The 19999-nt window shown below is 43.8% G+C and overlaps 1 protein-coding gene across 1 annotated transcript; it reads left to right on the top strand.

The window, feature by feature from the left end:
* Positions 1-1784: 1784 nt before the first annotated feature.
* Positions 1785-19304, top strand: LOC136651682 (sulfotransferase 1B1-like). Its single transcript, XM_066628290.1, has 8 exons — positions 1785-1899; positions 5509-5656; positions 7319-7447; positions 8731-8828; positions 10638-10764; positions 14054-14148; positions 14439-14619; positions 15619-19304. The coding sequence occupies exons 2-8, from the start codon at positions 5509-5511 to the stop codon at positions 15729-15731; spliced, it is 891 nt and encodes a 296-aa protein (XP_066484387.1). The 5' UTR covers positions 1785-1899; the 3' UTR covers positions 15732-19304.
* Positions 19305-19999: the final 695 nt, after the last annotated feature.

Below are 19999 nucleotides of genomic sequence, written 5' to 3'. Positions count from 1 at the left end.
TCTGCCATGTAGCTAGCAAACATTATTTCCACTTTCCCCAAACATATTCTGATATATCAGCATTTATAGAACAATCAAGATTTTCCCCGTTTTAGCATTTAATGTTTAACCTGTGCTCCCTCACAATGAAAGTTGAAAAGGAGTTTATATGTTTTGGGCTAACAATGTCTCTTAGCTACTCAGTAAAAGTCATTTTCAAAATCTGTTATGGCCCTTTGTTGGAATCCTTGTTCTGGGAACTCTGTATGGAATGTGTGCAACTGTAGGTATTCAAACCATGGGAAATGATTGGAAAAGATAGTCTGTAGCATTATTTCTTCGTAAGTATAAAATGGGCTACTCTCATAAAGATCTTCATACCTCTACACATCTTTTTCTTTCAATAAAAGTTGAGCCTTCTTCTATGTTAATTTGGGGATTATTAAAAACTAAGGGCACAATCCTACCCTAGTCAAGAGGCTTGCGCTGTTTCCAGCGCAGGATAGGGGCCAAAGGTGGCTCATCCAGAGGTAAGGGGAAACTTTCCCCCTTACTTCTGGGTAAGGCACCCTGGCCCCGATGGGTTTCCTTAGACTTGCGCCACCTCCTGCGGTGGCACAAGTCCAAGGAGAGCAGAGTGGCTTCAAACCTCTCCAAACTCCCCAGGATCAGGGGTTGGGATCCAGCATAACTGCTGGATCTCAGTCCAGCCTCCTGCTCCTCACCTGCCTGCCTCCAGGGTCGCCCACTGCCTGCCCTGGAATGCCTCCCTCCCACCTCCTCCCGGCACACCCCAGAGCCTTGCATCAGCCCAGCTGGGCATAGAGTCTTGTGTCAGCCTCCACAGGCTGGCGCGCCTCTGCATGCTGGCCCTGCTGACTCCCGAGGACGCGCAAACATGCCTTATTTTGGACTTGCCTCTGGATTGTGCCCTAAGTGACCCACCATTTGTGACTGCCATTGTTATTTAGGGCAGCCACATGACCAGAATAATGTCATGCTGTTAGATGCTGCTGTGCATCTATCAGTAGTTTTACTGTGAATGAAGAATAAGCAAGAAACACAATTCTTTTCATGCAGTTAGAGGGTACAATACCTAGTATACTCCTAGCAGGGGTTCTCAAACTTTACACTACTATGACTCCTGCAAAATAATAGTGTATATAAATTTGCACATCTCTCCTCCCTCTGCAACACCAACTCACCATAGATTGGCTAATGTAAACCTCCCCACCCACTTGCCTCACCCATAAGTGGGGTGGAATGTTCTTGGCTTTGTCCACACATATGGGAGGGAAAGAGGGCAAAGGTGCAGCCTTGATGGTCAGCAGGTGAATGAGCAGTTCACTTCCGTAACAATATTTGTAGTTCTTCAGACCTTAGCAATCCTCTTGGAAGCTGCTCATAATCTCCCCTGCTGTTGCAACCCACAGTTTCAGAACACTTGTGTGGAAATGGTAGTTGTTCAGAATAGAATAGATTAGGGACCAAGGGCCTGTAGAGTACAAAGAAACTCCAGCCATTTGCTGCTTTTTTATTATTAAGATCCAGAAAGAAGGAAAAGAAGAATCTTTTTAAAACATTGTGGTACGAAAGCGCAAAGCAAGCAGCAAACCAAAGGATGACATTGCCAGTGTTTCCTTCGAACTCGGTGTAACTGTCTCTTGAAAACATCCTTTTTTCTACAATCCGAGGCATTCCGTTCCTGTTGTTCTTTGTCCCTTGGCTGTCAGCCCAGCTCTCATTCTCTGGGGCCACTTACGCAATTCAGGGAACGGAAGTTTCAGTTACTTCTGCACAGAAAACTCTGGCACAGCACTCCCTTCCTTGATTTTCTCTTCCCCCACCCACAGCACAGCGGAAATTGCACTGCCTTGTTAACAATCCACCACTAAAGCAATACAGTATAGCAGGGGAAAGGTAAGTCTTTGTGTTTTCTTTTTGTCAGTATACTGTTGCTTTTAGAAAACTGGTGTCACTCTGCTCTTAGATTTGGCAAAGTATGCAGGCATTTTGTGTGCCCTTGTGGGGGGGCTGGTCAGATAACCTTTGTCTCTTGAAATATAATGACCGTTATCAATATTTGAGTTTGAGTTGGGGTTGCTTAAGTATTCTAGCATGGGCAGTTTGAAAAGCCTGATATGGCAGAAAACAAAGGGGAAGGGGATGTATATGCTCCAACTCTAGTAGGATACCCTTGTGCTGTACAAGGTGACTTAAATTATATGCAAGGAGCTTACTTGAAATCTTGACAGGATGGGGCTAAGGCCCAAGTTCTCAAGTTAGGGATTAAACCATTCTGGGTCAGCTGAAGGCTGGGACTCAAGTAGAGATTAGCTCCAGCTAGAAGACAGACTGTAGCAGGGAGGCGAATGCTCCAATTCCATTTTGGTGATATGACAAAATGCCCTGCGCTGATGAACAGTTTGCTTGAGTGAGCAGTGTAATGTCAGTGCCACCAGTTCAATGCAAATACAACTCCTCTCCCGTGAACTGGAAAGTTACATGTTGTGATTTGGCCAGTTCACTTCACAGATCTTGTAGGAGTGATAGAATCCAAGTCATGTTTACTCAGAAATTGGTCCCACTGTGTTCCATGGGACTCTACTCCCATAAATATATTTAGTTTTCAGTCTGTGTTACATGAGGAGATTGCTTGTATCAGTAGGATTCGAGTTGTTTTTTATAGTGGCTTTTTGTTTGTATTTTGCAGAGTTGGGCATCTTGTAGAACCAACTTCTCATTTTTTTCTCCCTTTATGAGATCCTGAGCAGGAACTCTCAAGGATCAGCTAGAGAAAGGGGGTAGCACTGCTATCCTCTATGGTTCCAGGTTCACAGAGTTGTCTGCATTTCTTATTCATTTATTGCATTTGTACACTACTTTTAATTTCACAATGTCCAAGACAGCTTATCCCAGAGATGGGCATACTTCAGGCTTGTGAGATCTTTTTTTGTTTTTTTACAAGAACCCCAAGGTCCATCAGTCACAGTCGGGTACAAAATAGTGGGGGCAAGGGGTGACACAGGACAAACACTTATTACAGTTAAAGCACAAGTAATTTGTTTTTAATACCAAAACTGAGTTCATTGTCCTTTCACGTTAATATCAAATTCTGCTTTCCTCCCAACCTAATTTGGGGTTTATAGCCTCAGGAGGAGTCTACACTAAACTACAGTCTACTATATAGCATGTATAGTACTGTACATGATAATACCTGATGACTTGGAGCCAGTATGTATGTTTCCATGATAATGCATTCTGTTTAAAGTTATATCAGGGCAACATCTGACAAAAATATATCAGAATATTTAGTGATTTGCTTGCTAAGTGTCCAAGGCTTGGGAGACTTTTATACAATTCAGGTTTTTTTTTTTAAATTTAACACACTATTCAGCCTTTCAAAATTGGTAGCAACTAGTAATTTTGATATGCACTTTCTCGTTCTGTGGGACAGATATTCAAAGCAGATTCACACAGAATAATTACTGTGGGACACACTTAAAATGTTGACACACAACTGGAGATTCTAACCCATTCAGGGTCCCTGACATATTTATATGGGTATTTAAACAAGATGCAGACTGTCATATGTTACATTCAGGCAGAACTGGGAACATTTGCGGTAGCAACTGTAGCAAAAATTTGGTCAGACAACAACTCAAATAATAGTCAAGTATTTAAAGAACTAATTTATCAGAACAGTAACAATCAGGCTTCCTTCTGAACCCTCCCTCGTCACTCTTCCTGTTTGGAGATGCCTGCAATTACAGCTCATGGTCAGTACCAGAAGCTGGAACCTGCAGCTTAATTGGGAGTAGAGAATAATGGAGAGAGCAACCCTGTTTGAGAGTTGCAGGGTAGAGGGTGCCTGCTTCATTTAAATTAGGACTAGGTGCATGACTAGACCCTAGTTGGGCTTAGAAGCAAGAGAGCCTAACTTTTGAAATTGCTGTCAGATGACTCAGTAATGCAATACAAAAACATAGCCTACTTACACAAGGATTATTCAATAGTGCTCAACTATTCAATAAATAACAAATGAATATTCAATTGTAGGCAAGTGTTGTGGAAAGGGCAGTGGGGAGGACCAGGGGAGTGCATCCTGCCCATCCCTCCACTAAATGGGCCTCCATGCTGAAAAGAGGTAGTGGTAAGGCAGGACCCCTTCAGTGCAAGGGGTCAGAAACTCTGCAAGGAGGGGATTATGGTTTCACCTGGACCCTCTTCCCCTAGCTGGCTTGTCAGGTCGGCATCAAGGGGCTCATGGGCCCACTCCCAGGAAGAAGTGGGGTCTGGCTGTCTTCCAGGCTGGCATTCTGGGAGAGAATAATGTCAAGACAGGAGGCTGCATTGAGTGCGGTGGGCCATGGCAGCCTCCACCCCACCCCGCCCACTAAAAAGGATTAAAACAGAGGCTTCAGCTGGTAAGGTGAACTTTTTGAGACTTGGAAAGCCAGGTGGATCCTGACAGTGGTCTGGTTAAATTGAATTGGGCACTGGGTAGGGCTGATTACCTTACTGATTTTGGGGGGGGGGGGGTGTTATTGCAGGCAGGCTACAGAAGAAATTCACTTGGTGGGCCAGGGCTGGCTTCTGCTTATTTGTTTTATTTTATTTATACTTATTTATTTCAATTTGCCTGATGATGTCACTTTCACCATGACATCATTTCTGGTAGGTCTTGGACAGATTGTCATTCTAAAAAGTGGGTCCCAGTGCTAAAAGTTTGAGAACTGCTGTAAGTTGACACCCTGGGTGTGTGTGTGTGTGACACCACTAATGATCAAAATCACTAAAATCGGTTTGGAGGAATAATACCATCATGTTATATATCAATCAATTCGTAATTTCATGCAGAATGTGTTCTATCTTTGTTCTATCAAAAGATACAGCCAAAAAACCAGTGGGGGTGGAGTGATGGTACATCACCACGCCCACCACCTGGAGTGTTGCCTCGCCCACTGCATGGGGTGTGTGTGACGCGCTGGCATCCAGCACCATGTGACGTGAACCCTAGTGATGCCACTGCTTCAGGGCAAGTGTGAACGGATTGCACTACTATAGAGTCATAGGGAGGCAAACCCATAAAGACTATGTTATAATCATCTAATCAGAAAGCAAAGAAGCTAAAATATGAATTCTTTCACATTTTTTGGCTGGCATAGGAATATACTGTATTGTTCAACTGGTCTGATTTTTAACAAACATATTTGGGAGTGCAAATGAGTAGACTCTAGCTAGGCGTATCTGTAAAAACAGTCTGTATCTTAGGGCCCAATCCTATCCAATTTTCCAGCACCAGTGCAGCCACAATGCAGTCCCAAGGGACTGGAACAAATGTTCCTCTACCTTAAGGAGGCCTCTATGACTGCCTCCCCACCACAAGATGCAGTGCATGCCCCATTGGCACAGCTGCACTAACACTGGAAAATTGGATAGGATTGGGCTCTTATTTAGCAAAATTTTATCCTCATATACTGCCATCTTCTCTTCCTTTGACTATATATATCTGACATTTTCCCCAAGATGGCTTCTCCAGATTCTTACCTTCGACAGGACTGGCAAATGGTTCATGGTGTTCCTATGGTCTGCGCGTTCTCCTTTGACTGGGACAGGATTGAGAATTTCCAGAGCAGGCCTGATGACATTGTGATAGCCACATTCCCCAAATCCGGTGAGTTTTTGCTCTTCAGGAACAGGGCTGGCTGTACTCCAAAGAATTTCAGTGTCTAATAGGAGAAGTCTAAATGGAATTTCTCTTCATTTCACTAATTAAAAAATATAATATGTAGTTAAACAAATTAACAATTTATTACCTATAATGGTACCCAAATCTGCTGTCTGAAGTGGCCCACTTCATGGTGTCTAATGGCAGGTTGACATTTGGTCATTAATGCCAGGAAGAGAGAGAACCTGTATTACAAATTCACCTGCTCTGCTTATAGATCCAGAAAATGAGTATCCACATTTATGGTGCCACAAGAAGCTTTTCCAGCACCCTTCACTATGCTACCTACAGACTACCTCTGCACATGTCCTAAGTGTCCCAATGTTCCATGCCCCCCCCCAAATTGCTGGTCACTTGATAAGATACTATTTCTGTTTTGCCTTTTACAGAGATGTTGGGGGTGACTTGTGAAAACATTAGTGAATACATATGTGCACTAGGAGTTCCTTAACTCCCGCTTCTCCTGGGTGCCTACAACATAAATTTGTTTATGGGAGGTTGAGGTACCTTGCTTGTTGTGTCCATGCAAGTAAATGCAACATGAAATCTCAATGCACTGTTTTCCTCCCTCCCACCTCTCCTCTCCAGAGAGTAAATGTTTAGTCGTGGTCTATGAAGCAGAGCACCAAACCCCTCCCTTCATACACACTCATGCTATTCTCAGTTGGGGCCAGGGGACTACTGAGTCTGAAAGGTGGCTTGGGAAGGGACAGAGGTGGATGAATAGCAGGCTGCTGCAAGGCCATCTCTGTTCTTCTTTGTTGGACTGGGTTTCAGGCACAGGCAAAAGTACTACTGCTGTCACAGCTCTATGGTTGTGGCGGCAGCAGTAGTGCTATGCCCAGTCATCACAAGTAGGTGAGTGTCCACACTCTGCTTAATTTTGAAAAGAGATGGAGGCAGGGGAAGCAGTGAGTGTTATCCACAGATAGGGGCGTATCAAGGGTGTGGCAAGACAGGACTTACTGGGTGGCGAGTGGTAGTGGTGGCGTGACCTATGTCCATGATGCTCCAGTTGGCCCCCAGCCATGGGGAGAGAGGGTGCTTGCCATGTCCTCTAGTTTGGCTCACCTGCCCTCCTGAGGATCCATTTGGCTCTGAAAGGGGGTTATAGCATGCAGATGCAGGGCAATGTGATGCATGGGGGAGGTCACATTGCCACATCACCCCACCTTGGGCACTATTAGGCCCCAGGACACAGCTGCCTAAAGAGCTGGGCAAAGCTTCCAGTGGGGCTACTGGTAGTGGTAGTAGGAATGAGTGGGCAGGTGTGTAAATAGAAGGGATTCAAATCTACTGCTGCCCGAACCAGCACCACCTTTTTACAGGAAACCTTGTAAACAAGTATGTTTGAACTGTACCTGTTCCAGGCCCAGATTCATTCTGAAGTGCTATTTCAAATGACTTTAATAAAAACAAGAAAGAAAAAAAAGGTAACTGTTATGGTCGGTTTTTATATATATATTCTGGGTCAGAAGCCAGCACAGAGCAGGCTTTACCGAATACACCATACAGAAAGCAGAGAACAAAGATGAAGGGGACTTGGTGTAAGAAAAGGCATTGTGAACACATGATCACACCTGTTTCTATCTGTTGTCTTGCTTCTAGGCACCACATGGATGTGTGAAATTGTGGACATGATTATGAATAGCGGCGACACTGAGAAATGCAAGCGAGATGCAATTTTCAATAAAGTGCCTATGCTGGAATTTGCTGCCCCAGGGAAGTTGCCACCAGGTAAGCTCTGGAACTGTTTACTGAGCAAACATCAGACGTGTGTCAGGGATCCAGAGTGACGGAAGCTTAAGATGAAGCTTCCAAAGCAGTTCAAGATGAACCTTCATCTGGCAGATCAGATTTCTGCCTTCTGTTTCAATCTCTGGCAGTGTAGCCCATTAGTGCTTTTGGGAGCTCCAAAGCAAAGATTTCTCGTGAAAGTTTGACTGTGGTATATTTAGGGTAGCAGCAGCTTTCAGAGAGTGCAGGCCATTTGGGCATCCCAGTGGTTCAAGTGAGCTATCTGCTCAAAACAGACCAATCTCTGACCATCCTCATAGGTACCTGTAGGGTAGCTTCTAAACCAGTGATTTTCAACCGGTGTGCTGCGAAAATTCCACAGGTGTGCTGTGGGAGTTTGGGGCATAGCAGCTGAAAATAGCAGAAAAATTATTCCGGGTTCTGTGTTTCTAGGGCAACTGCCTGTAGTTAGACAGAGCCAGTGGAGGAAGACAAAGCCATGCTCATGCCCCATGGGTCACTATCCACTAAAAAAGTCTCTTTTCATCACTGTTAGAGAAAAGAAACATGGAGCTGATATCTTTCCCTCATGTGTGGGAAAGCAGATTTTTTTGGGCCTAAAAACCAGAAGTGCCTTTCAGAAGTGTTAGAGAGACCTTCTGAGGCGTGGGGATACCAATTTCAGCCTCCCAGCACCTCAGAAGACCTCCCAAATGTGACTGAAAGACACTTCCGGTCATGTCTGGGAGGTCTCTGAGGTCCTCCAGCTGCAGGGTCAGCATTTGTGGATATTCAAATCCATGGATGCCGAGCCTGCGGATAAAGAGGGCCCACTGTATGTTGTCTAGTATCATGCCAATCCCAAGTAAGAGTTTTAGGTGTGCTAAATAAGTGTATACATAGCCAGCCCAAATGGAAAGCAACTTTCAAAGTCATGCAGCATCTCTCTTTCTGCAAGGAACTAGAAAGAGAAACACTGACACAATGCAAACTAGAACCCCATTTTCTAACATGACTATCAGATGTGGCTCTTCTAAAGATTTTTTGTATCCAGGAAGAGCTGGTTTCCTAGTTGCTCAAGCCTGACGTGAAGTATCACCTCTGCACTTTTGTTGCAAGGAGACTCCCTGGGCTCTGGCATGTTGCACTGTCTCCCTGCAGACACTGGCCAGAACTAGGTGAATCCCTGTCTGTCATTCCCCAAATCACCAGTTCAAAGTTAACTGCTAACAATTACCAACCTGTCCATATGCCTTACCTGTCAACACCATTTTGTTCACCAGGCACAGAACAACTATCTCAGGTACCATCTCCTCGACTGGTGAAGACCCATCTCACAATCAATCTCCTTCCCAAATCCTTCTGGGAAAATGGCTGCAAGGTAATCACCCAGTCCGAGAAAGAAGTAGGTCAGAAACCCATTTTGTTGAAGAGTCAAGGACAGGGGACAGATCACAGCCCCAAACAACCCAAAAGAGATGGTTGCCAAGTCCCAGATACGTCTTATGCACATCCTTCTTTTGGTTCTTGAGTTAACAAATGGAGAAACAGGCAGGGCTGGCCCATCGATGATGGCAACCAAAGCAGTCATCTCAGGGAGCAGATTGGCAGGAGGTATCCATCTTTGTCTCCCCCACTTGCATCCACTGGAAGAGAAGAGGCTAGTGTATCACCCAATAAGGGCAGATGTAGCATCTGGTTCACTGCCTCAGGTACCGAAGGTCTTGGAATGGCCCTGGGAACAGGTGGCATCACTTAGGGGGGCTAGCTGTGACCCAGTTACTGATTTTTACAGTAGACCGACCTGTGAAAGTGTCTGGTTCTTTTTTAAACTTATAGCCTCATTCTACTACTTTTTTCTACAAAACATTGTTGTTCTCTGGAACAGAAAGAGTCATGTTCATCCTGTCATTTCAGTAGCAGCATGTTTTAAGTTCATGCAGAAGTGCTTCCTGCTCTGTGCTGGGAGAACATATTTGAAATGTTCAAGGTGATTAATGCCATTTGTTGCTGAAACTAGTAGAAATAGGGGGTGGAAGCAGAGCAGTCCCAACTTCACTTTTTTCCACCAACTTTAACTGAGGATTGTCAGCTGGTAGGCCCTGGGCTAAACCAGGACTCTGAGGAAGACCATCCAGCCACAATTAGTAACCCAAAGTGAGAGCAGTATAACAGATACAGTCCTTCATTACAGATGAGCAGAGGCAGACTGGCAATTTTTAGCCTGCTGGATGCCCAATCCATTAAAAAAAAAATACAAACAATTAGTAAACAAAAAACAGGATATAAACTCAATCCCAAATCATTTCTGGTTATTCAACAGTAGCTTCCTGTATTTTCAGAAAGTTAGCTTCAGTCATTTGTAAAGGTGGTGAGCCAATCTGTCCACCCCCTTCCTCAAAAAAGCCTTCCAGTAAAGTTGCTGATCAGGGTCTTAAACTACCAAGTCACTTGGTAATCTTGGCCTGAATGTCCTCCACTGAAAAGCGATTTCATAAAAAACTGCACTATTCAACATCTTGCTTCTCTCATACAGAGATGAAGCACTTGATTTGGAGGAAACAAGATATTGATGAGTGTGATTCCAAAGGAGTTCTACATTTGAGCCTTTTGAATATGTAGCATAACTAGAGCTCTGTTCAGAAGTCAGTCGCTATGGATTTTGTATGTGTGAGGATTCCCTGGTGGCATACAGAGCTTAGCCCCACCCCAGTGGTGACGGACGAAGCTCTGCTCTCTCCATCATTTCTACCCTGGAACATTCCAAGGTGGCAGTAATGGAAAGGATCACTCCCCAGGTACAGCATTTATTGCCTAGCCAAACACTGATCACAGGATCGGTGAAGGGCAGATTTTTGTCAGTAATGTATGTAATTGTTCAGGGCAGGGGTAAACTGGGCTTACTACCATCTTGCACATATAGAGACATTTGGGGGCTAACTTCTGAATAGGGCTTAATCTTTTGGCAATCATCACTCCTATGTCTTTTAAGGCATGGTTTGGATTTGGTCATCTTTTTTTGTTAGATTTGAATATGGAAAGAAACTACTATGTAATGCCAGTTTGTAACAGAAATATCAATTTAAAAAAAAAAAATTATCTATTTCACTAGACTCAATTCACCTAGAGTTAAAAAAAAATTGTCACTACATCTTAGATAATAATTTATCTTACCTTGCCTCCAATAAAGATGATCTATGTGGCTCGAAACCCAAAAGATGTTGCTGTCTCATTTTACCACTTTGACTTGATGAACTCATTGCACCCACACCCTGGTACATGGGATGAATATATAGAGAAATTCATGGCTGGTAGAGGTGAGTTTGCCCATCTGTTTGCAACTGTATGCAATAGAAAAGGGTCATTTCTCTCAGGAAATATAAAGTTAGACTATGAACCAAAGATGTTTGTTGTTCTTTAACAGAACAGCCACCCACATTGATCTGGGTAGTATTCTGTATGCTAAAGCAGGGGTGTCCAAAGTTTTTGGCAGGAGGGCCACATCATCTCTCTGACACTGTGTCGGGGGGGGGGGAAGAATTAATTTACATTTAAAATTTGAATAAATTTACATAAGTTTACATAAATGAATATATTAAAGATGAACTTATATGAATGAATGAAGGTTTTGCAATAGCTCAAGGCCTATAAAAGGCCTTGCACAAAGCAAGACTGGCCTTTCCTTTGCTGCCGCTACTGCATCACAGACATGAAACAACAAGCACTGGAGGGAGCCCTCATCCTACAGCTCACGCAAGAGGTCAAACAATCACCCTCATCCTGAGAGCAATTGCGTTGGGCCAGTGTGGGCTCCAACAAATCTCCGGAGGGCCAGAGGCTCATTGGAGACTGGGGGCTCCCTTAGGGCCACATTGAGAGGCCTTGAGGGCCGCAAGTGGGTTTGGGCACCCCTGTCCTAAAGGAAAAAAAATGAATAGGAAATATCTGGGTGATGTGAAGGGGTGGCATATGCCTGTGCACTAACTGAATCAGCTGCCCATTTCCACCCCTGCTTGCATGCACCCGCACGCACCCCTCCTATGGAAAGAGGTCTGGAAAATGAGTGGGCATATGTCCATCCTCCCTTCCCTTTAAGTGATGAACTCTGCAGCTTCCTCCATCTGTGCTTCTTCTGTTTGAAATGAATGGGTGCAAGGGATGTGGGGGAACCAAGCATCTCCTGCTGATGCTTGTTGTAATGTAAACTAAAGAGGGCCAGAGCAGGGAGACTAAATTTAGCAATCTTTGCAAGTATAGGGAAGGGGTGGGTGGTTGGGCAGACTCCAAATCTCCTATCCTTGCCTATTGGATGCTTCACCAGCACCAAACTGGCAGGGAGAAATGATATGAAGTTGCAGCAGCTTCCCCCCCCTCCGCTTCTCCAGCAGTGCTGGAGGGGTAAGAAGGCTGCTGCAGCAATCCTGCGTTAGCAAATTAGCAAGGGATTGGAGCATCCAATGGAGGGCTGACTGCATAGGGGACAGATGGACTTGTCCATTTGTGGGCCCTCCAAGGATGCCACTCCATGCAAACATTTCAGATGGTTTCATGGATTGTCTGGCACTGGTGATGTGCATTTATGAGGTTACTAGCGAATGAAGACAGAAAGCAGCAACGCTGATCTAGAAGTGCCTTTGCTATTTTCCATCCAAAAGCGCTTTTCCTCTCCAAGGTCAAGCTCTGGGGTGAAAATTCGGTGTCAAGCAAAAGCTGGTTAGGCACGGGACTGATTGGCTAGCTATCTGTCACAAAGTCATTAAGAACATTCAAGCCGTCTTTCCAGGAGCAATGCTGCAATTTTAGAAAGGTTTCCCTTTTAATTAATAAGCTGACAAATGAACAGAAATAGTCTTGAAAAACTATGGAAAATGATTTTAAAAATGAGTGTGTGTGGGTGGGTGGGTGGTGCGCGCGCAGGGGGGGGAGATTGACAGTTGAACCTGCATTTGATGCTCTGTCATGCATATGTGCCATGTTAGCTGCAAAGCCTGGAGAGAATTGTGTTCATGCCAAGTCAAAGAATTCACTTGAGCTCTTCTTTAATACTATGACTTTTAATGCCTGTCTTCACCCAGTGTTACATTACAGAAATTAAACCCAGGCAGTATAGCTTATGTGTCAATTTACATATAATTGGCCCATGATTTTTATGCAAAAACATAGAACTTTGGCTGAAAAAATATCTAAACTGTTCTGATGTTGCAAACAGATTTGTTACTTACATCGTATTATGATAAAGAAGCAAGTAAAAACAAGTAGCCTTGAAGCATTTCATTCTCTAATTGGATATACACTTTTAAAACTGTGTTCATAAATTATGTTAGTAACAAACTTATGCAATATGCAAAGGTGTCAAAATTGCGGGGTCTATGACATCAACTCACAAGGTGCATTTTGACCTCCTGGGGCATCTTCAGTGGCTTAAACATAATAAGTAGTCAGGTAGCATGAATGATTGGCTACTCAAGTTGCAGCCACCTGGGGTTTGCAATGATATCTGTGATATTGCAATGATATTTGTGAGACACAAAGGTTGCAATCCTAACCACACCTTCCTGAGAGTAAGCCCCACTGAACAAAACAGAACTTACTTCTGAGGTTAGGATTGCACCCAAAATTGTTCCATGAGTCACACAAGGATGATTGCAAAAACCTAGATAGCATGGCATCTCCCCCTTTGCAGCAAGAAGTATATCTTTGCAAAAAGAGGAACAACCGTTTTCTGGGTTGCCCACTGCTTATTTACCAAGGTGCAGTGACAGTGTCCACAATTGAAGGCTGCAACTGATAGCAGCATCATGCACTCTGCAGGTTTTCCAGTTTGCAGTTTGCATTGCCACCCAAGATGATGGGCTGCACCCATGAAAACTGCTGGGGAGGGGCGGCGGCAAAAGCTTTTCCTTCATGGTTCCCCATGGGCACGGGCTTTCTGTCACCCAACAGTAATACTGAAGCATGCAACTCATCAAAACAGCCCCATTGCAAAGCAATAGAGACTTTAAGTGCTTTACGTACGTTTTCTCAGTAATCTTTACAAAATATTATTATTCCCATACTGCAGATGGGGAAGTGAGGAGAGCACGGCTTGCCTAGAGGCAACTAGTGAGTTTGTGACTGAAATGTGATTTGAACTGGGGATGTAGCTTATAGTACATAGCACTAGACTCCTTATACCAGTGATCCGCAACCTGACCGTCATTGTGCCACCCTCTGTGCTGAAGGCACCCAGACGTAATTGGCAATGATGTGAAGTGACAAGCAAGGATGTGATGACACCACCACCACTTACTTTCAGGTTGTGAGACCACGAAGCAACCCTTAAAACTGCAGTAAGAAGCTCAGTCGAGCGAGTGGGCTTTTTGTGCAGTGGTTGAACCAGAAGGTTGAACCTCTGCTCCATGGTCTTAAACTCATGTTGTGATCTTGCTGCCAAGTGGCTCAGGTGGCAAATGTCCTGCCATGCTCCATTCAGACGCCATCCCATCCCAGGGAGCTGCAATATCCACTTTGGGAACCTCTGCCTTATACTACTAGTAGATCTAATGTTTAATTTTCTTACCATCAATCATGTTTCCAAGATTTACTTGTCTCTTTCCCCAAGTACAGTAGCTTTTGGCTCCTGGTATGACCATGTGAAAAGCTGGTGGGAAAAAAGGAATGACCACCCTGTGTTATACCTGTTTTATGAGGACATGAAAGAGGTAAGAGAGCAAAAGAACCTGAGCTCATTCCTCACATCATTCATTAGAAGCAATCAATCTTACAAGTGTTATTTGACTTGCATTTTCTCTGAAAAATCCTAAGAATTGCCTCACTGAATCAGGCCATTTGATCTAGCACAGAGATAACAGATGCCCTTTATTTTGTTCTCAGTGGGATTGTCTGTTGACAGAAAGGCTTGCTGAGAAAGTGAGAGCTCTTGCCTTATAGAATATCACTGGGTCATAATGTGTGGTGGACAAAACAATGTTGATGCCATTTCTTTCTACAGAATCCAAAGCGTGAGATTAAGAAAGTCATGCATTTCTTGAAGAAGGACCTGTCAGAATCAGTGGTGGATGAAATCGTGTATAACACTTCCTTTGACATGATGAAGGACAATCCTGTCACAAATTATAAGATGGCTCCATCTGCTGTGATGGACCATAGTGTCTCTCCATTCATGCGCAAGGGTAAAGTGACCCTCTTTATTCTTTATTCCATTGTTTTTTTTATTAAGGCCATTGACTAATTAAATAATTTTGGCTGATTAATCACCTGCTATTAAGTGACAACTCTTTATAGTACCAAACAAAATATTAAAGTGCTAAACACTTATGCGCTTTTTAGGTAATTGTTAGAAGAAAAGATCATCTTAAAGGTTGCTTTTCATTCTCTATAACAGCAATATTCCACAATCAGAATAACCTCAAAAAGCAAAGAAGTTGGCCCTTACCTCTCAGTCTGCTTAAAATTAGTCTTCTTCAGTTAACAATGATCTTGACTGGCTAATAACCCAAAGCTTGATTTGATTGATTTACTATTTAAAGAGTGAAACCTTATTTTCTTTTTAAACCCCTGGGCAGCCCAATCCTAAGCCCGATAGCGCCCAGGGCTCCAGCAGTGCCAAAATTACTACCACTGGTTTCTATGGGTGCAAGGCTAATGCTGGGAGTCCCCTCAGGGTAAAGCAGCATTGGCTCCCATACCCTGGGTAAGGCAGCTGCAGCACCAATGGTTGTACTTGGATCTGCACCTGCTTTTTAGCAGGGGTAAACCCAAGGAGGCCTGTGTCAGGCTGCCCAGGCCGGGAGGGAGGTTAGAATTTGGTGGCAGATGCTGCCACTATCTCCGCCCCTCCCAGGTTTGATCTTCCCCTTCCTCCACTTTGTTCAGTTCCGCCCACTCCCTGCCTCCCCCCTGCCCTGAGAGTCTTACCACTGGCCAGTGCTGGGGGAGTGCCGGCCAGCCACCCATGCGATGCTAAGGCCCAGAGCTGATTGACAGTGGCCCAGCAGTTGGTGGCTCCTCTTTACTGAGTGCCGCGGACATGCCTTATGGCACGTATGTGACATTCAGTGCTGGCATTGCAGCTCAGCACCAGCTCTAGGGCTGTTTAGGATTGGGCCCTTAACCCCCTGTTTTCAGAGAGTCCACCAGAACCTGTGATCCATACTCTTTTTATCTTTTAGGGGTTGCTGGTGATTGGAAGAATCACTTTACTGTGGCACAGAATGAGAAATTTGATGATGATTTTAAGAGGCAAATGGCAGATACAACGCTGCAATTCCGCACAGAGATCTGAAACTCTTTGTTGTTTCCAGTATTACTACTGTCCATCAGTTCCACAAAGATTCTGTCACGTGGTAGTGATTTTGGATTTCTGAGCATCTCTGCTTTTAATTAGAGAAAGCAATTTTCTAACCCAGATGATTGTGGGATACACAGTGTTTGGCCAATGTGCATGTGGTGTTGGAAAAGACTTCAGGGCTGGAGACCAGATCTTTTATGCTCTGTGTGGGCTTCCTCTTTCCTCTGACACAATTTCTAATCATGTTCCTCTGTCCATAGCCTCTGCCTTACTTTTTCAATCTTCCCTTTCCACCACTACTCTTCATCTAGGGGCCAAAGTCCTTGGTACTCTGAAAAAAAACAAGACTTAATTCTGCAACAAGAAAATTTAAATACATTCAGAGTCTTTTATGCAATAACACAATACGTTATACTCAAGTATGATTCCCCCCCCCCACAAAGTTGCCTAATATGACTATTTGTTTTCTGTTTATTTAGTTATTAGGATAATGTTTTGTGGATAATATTTGATGAGCCTTTCTTTAGAATTTGGAAATTATTTAGGATCAGTCTGGTGAATCCTACACTGTTTACTCATAAATGCAGAACTCATCCCCAACTTTCTCTTGCTAACCTGTGTGTTGCTGTGTGTTGAACAGACACAATCCCCAGTGCCAATCTGCCCCCTGGCCGGCTCTGCATCCTCCATTTGTCGACCCTTCTATATATTAACAGTCTGTCACTACTGGTTTATGCTGTTGTCCCAGATCTAAATGAAAGCACATAGGAGAAGCAGAACAGTCATGTGCCATTGCTCCTATAGTGTTCTGGATTTTAATGGTCTGCCAGTTTGCAGAGGAAGTGGCTTGACGCTGAAAGACACTAAAGGAAAGTGTAGGCGCATGAAAGTTAATCATAAGTGAGCACAATATTTGAGCCCGTAGGTTGTGTTTATTGTTTTACATGATGTGAAAGGTGGGCATCTTAACTTACAATTTTCATGCTTTTTGACACAAGAGTGAATGCACAAATGCCTTTTTACTTACCATAAGGGTTTTTTGATCCTAGACTCTCCATGTTGTTTGAAAAGGATATTAGAGACAAACCATGATTTTCCACATTTTCCACAGTAACACATGGAGGGAAATGCTTGCAAAATTGAGGTTTCTGACCAATGTAGATTAATAGAGAGGTATACCCTCTTGTTTAACCTCAGGTATTTCTTGCTGTTAGCTTGAATGTCTCCAGTGTGGGCTACCTGCAGGTTCAAGTGGAATAAATTAAGCAAACCAATCTAGTTTGTATTGACTATGTTGACTGTGGAATACATACTATGGGGCTGCATTTTTCTCTCTCAGCTAATGTTATCAAAAAGCACAACACAGAACATGCACAATACTGTCTGTTTGTCTGTGCTGATTGGTGATATGGAGGCTGATGTTCTATGAAATGAAATAATTCTATTGGACTGGCATTTTGGCTCAGTTCTGTTCTCCAACCCTATTTTAGGGTTTCATTCCAACATTGCCAAATAGCAAAATCATTTTTATTTGGGGGATTTTGTCCCTGTTCTGTTATGGTGGAGCATCCTCATACAAGTTTGCTTTATATGGCATCAGCCCAATTATGCATCTTGCCAAATACTGTCTAACTATAGCAGCTGTACCAGTCACAATAAGAAAGATTCCCCCCCCCCAGCCCTGTTATCTAAAGGCCAAACTCCATGCCATTTTGAATGTGTGTTTTGAGCCTGTGTTGTGTTTTCAAAGCTTAAATAGCAGCCGCTGATTGGGTCCTGAATTGGAACTGTGGCATGTGAGAAGGGAGTGTTCTTTCCCACCAGGCTATGGTCCAGATGCAAATGCCACCCAAGAGCTGCTTTTTAACCAGAAGTGGAAACTCTCATTGGTGCCAATGGATGCTCCTACCATGGCCTAATAGCAGCTTTTTTACAGTGAGATTTTTACAATGTGATTTTTAGCATGATTTTTCCAATGTGAGGGATGGCAAAGGCTTAAACACTTCCTTCCCACCCACTGTTGTTGTGATCCCTTTATTCAATGTACACTCCAATATTGCAATGTTATTTGGACCTTTGAGCATTGGTTTCTGCATCTAGGTGTCCTGAGGCAAACAAGAGTAGACAACAACATGTGAACATCAAAGACGTTGGGGTAGGGCAATCCCAGTTTGCCTACTATGCATTCATTTGAAAGCCTGTAAGGCTGGGGATAAGAATAGGCCCTCAGTTTGGCTGTACTTGTCGTAAGAGGCGACTAAACAGCCACCGGGTAGATGGGACTCAGCCTGGGAAGGCAGCTCATCTGAGAGAAGGAAAACTCTGATCCCAAACCTCCACTGCCTTGTGGCTACATCCAGTTATGGAAAAGGCTTCAGGAGTCAACCTCGAGGCAAAATCCAGAGCCGAAGTCCCTGAGGCAGTTCATGGCTGAACACAGTCACGTTATGGCAACTCCTGCGACGCCGCTGGAACCAACCGTATTGGCTTCTGCCTTTCCATTGGACCATTTCAGCGACGTGGAGAGGGGGGATTTGCTGCATGGGTAACAGCCTATCCTCCATACCTACTTTACCCAGGCTTCACGCACTGGAGAGGACACTCTGTTCCAGAACCACCATTCAGAGCGTGACACCGTAGTCTTCCAAGACTGAAGGATGCCAACAACAAAGGAATTTAGAACACACAGTTTGAACATTAGTCTGATCTCATCTGATCTCGGAAGCTAAGCAGGGTCAGGCCTGGTTAGTACTTGGATGGGAGACCGCCTGGGAATACCTGGTGCTGTAGGCTTATACCATAGACTTTCGAGACTGAAGGTTGCCAACCAAGGGTTCTGTTAACGAAGTTATTTTTGTTAACATCACACATCAGCAACACACTCCCATGATGGAATTCAGTCAGCTTTCATTGGTTTTCCAAATAATCATGCCATACCTTTTCAACATTTAAACCTTTGAGAGTACTTTGCTTAAAAGAAGAAAATTCCCAAGCAGGTATCTTTAATTTTTCACCTATTTTTAAGTGTCTTCTGTGATCCTGAGAACATATGAGACACTACACATAGGGATTGTGAGCCCTTTTCGTTTGCTGTGTTTAACTGCTTTGTGAACTTTTTTTGAAAACTGGTGTATACTAGAAATATTTTTAATAGTAATTACACTGTGATTACAGCATCTGATAGTGATACTTGAGTGAATGACACCGAATGTTTGCTCCAATGCATTACTTTCCCCCCCAAAAGCCCATTGGGATGCACTAGTTTCAAGAATTAACTACATTTGCTCAGGATGATTGGCTGGTAGTTATGCCAATTGTTAGGGACCATCTACAAACTGTAACCAAAAAATATAGCAGACTACAAAGCGTACTATTCTCAGAAACCAGTGCAATTCAATAACCATTCTGAACAGGGAATTATGTCGCTGTGAGTTGCATCTTGAACAGAATCAAAAGAATACTATAGAAACCAGTCCAGTGCAATGGTAATTCAGAATGACTATGCCACTCAAGATAGCTTGATTCTGTACTCCAGGTGATTTCCAGAGAACGGTGGGCCAATTTGGATGATCCTTATTTGTCCAAGTGACCCTATCTCAGCCAGCCCTGTTCTTTAGGAGAATTTGGGACATGTGTTTAATCCTTTAAGGGCGCAATCCTAATCCCTTATGTCAGTGCTTTCCTGCGCTGGCATAGCTGCACCAATGGGATGTGTGCTGCATCCTGCAGTTGGGTATCACTCATGGAGGCCTCCTCAAAGTAAGGGAATGTTTGTTCCTTTCCCTCAGAGCTGCATTGCCCTTATGTCACTGCTGGAAAGCTGACATAAGGGGTTAGGATTGCTCCCTAAGTGTTATTAGTGCACATAGGGGGACTAGGTGCTCCCACCTAATTTAAGAAAAATGTCCCAAACTCTCCAAGCTACGAATGGAGGGGCCAAGGGATGCCACACTCCATGAACATGCACATCTTCTCCCATGTGATCAGACAGGTAAGTATTGTACAAACTGGCCCAGTATAGGACAGGGAAAAGCTGTGGTCAAAACTCAGATCCTCCATTAATTATCTGGGAATTCTTGGCAAGCCTAAGTGGTTGTGAAGAATCCAATAATTAAGACCTTCATGTACCAAAATGCCACTAGAAGAATAAAGAATCATTCTGGACAAGTACATTGTGGTACAAATGTTGGGTACAGTCCAGCAAAAGTTACTGGTCTCCTTGGGCAGAATCATATCCCACTTTTGCTGATTTTTGTCCTATA

This window comes from Tiliqua scincoides, chromosome 5 (genome assembly GCF_035046505.1).
Source record: "Tiliqua scincoides isolate rTilSci1 chromosome 5, rTilSci1.hap2, whole genome shotgun sequence".
Taxonomy (NCBI): Eukaryota; Metazoa; Chordata; class Lepidosauria; order Squamata; family Scincidae; genus Tiliqua; species Tiliqua scincoides.
Note: the sequence above shows the minus strand (reverse complement) of the source record. Positions and strands in the feature narration are given on the sequence as shown.

Bases quoted from the DNA above. Each gene is read 5' to 3' on its own strand.
- LOC136651682 (XM_066628290.1), top strand. From the start codon at position 5,509: ATGGCTTCTCCAGATTCTTACCTTCGACAGGACTGGCAAATGGTTCAT. The intron at 5,657-7,318 runs GTGAGTTTTTGC...TCTTGCTTCTAG, and splicing joins AGCCACATTCCCCAAATCCG to GCACCACATGGATGTGTGAA. The intron at 8,829-10,637 runs GTAATCACCCAG...CCTCCAATAAAG, and splicing joins TCTGGGAAAATGGCTGCAAG to ATGATCTATGTGGCTCGAAA.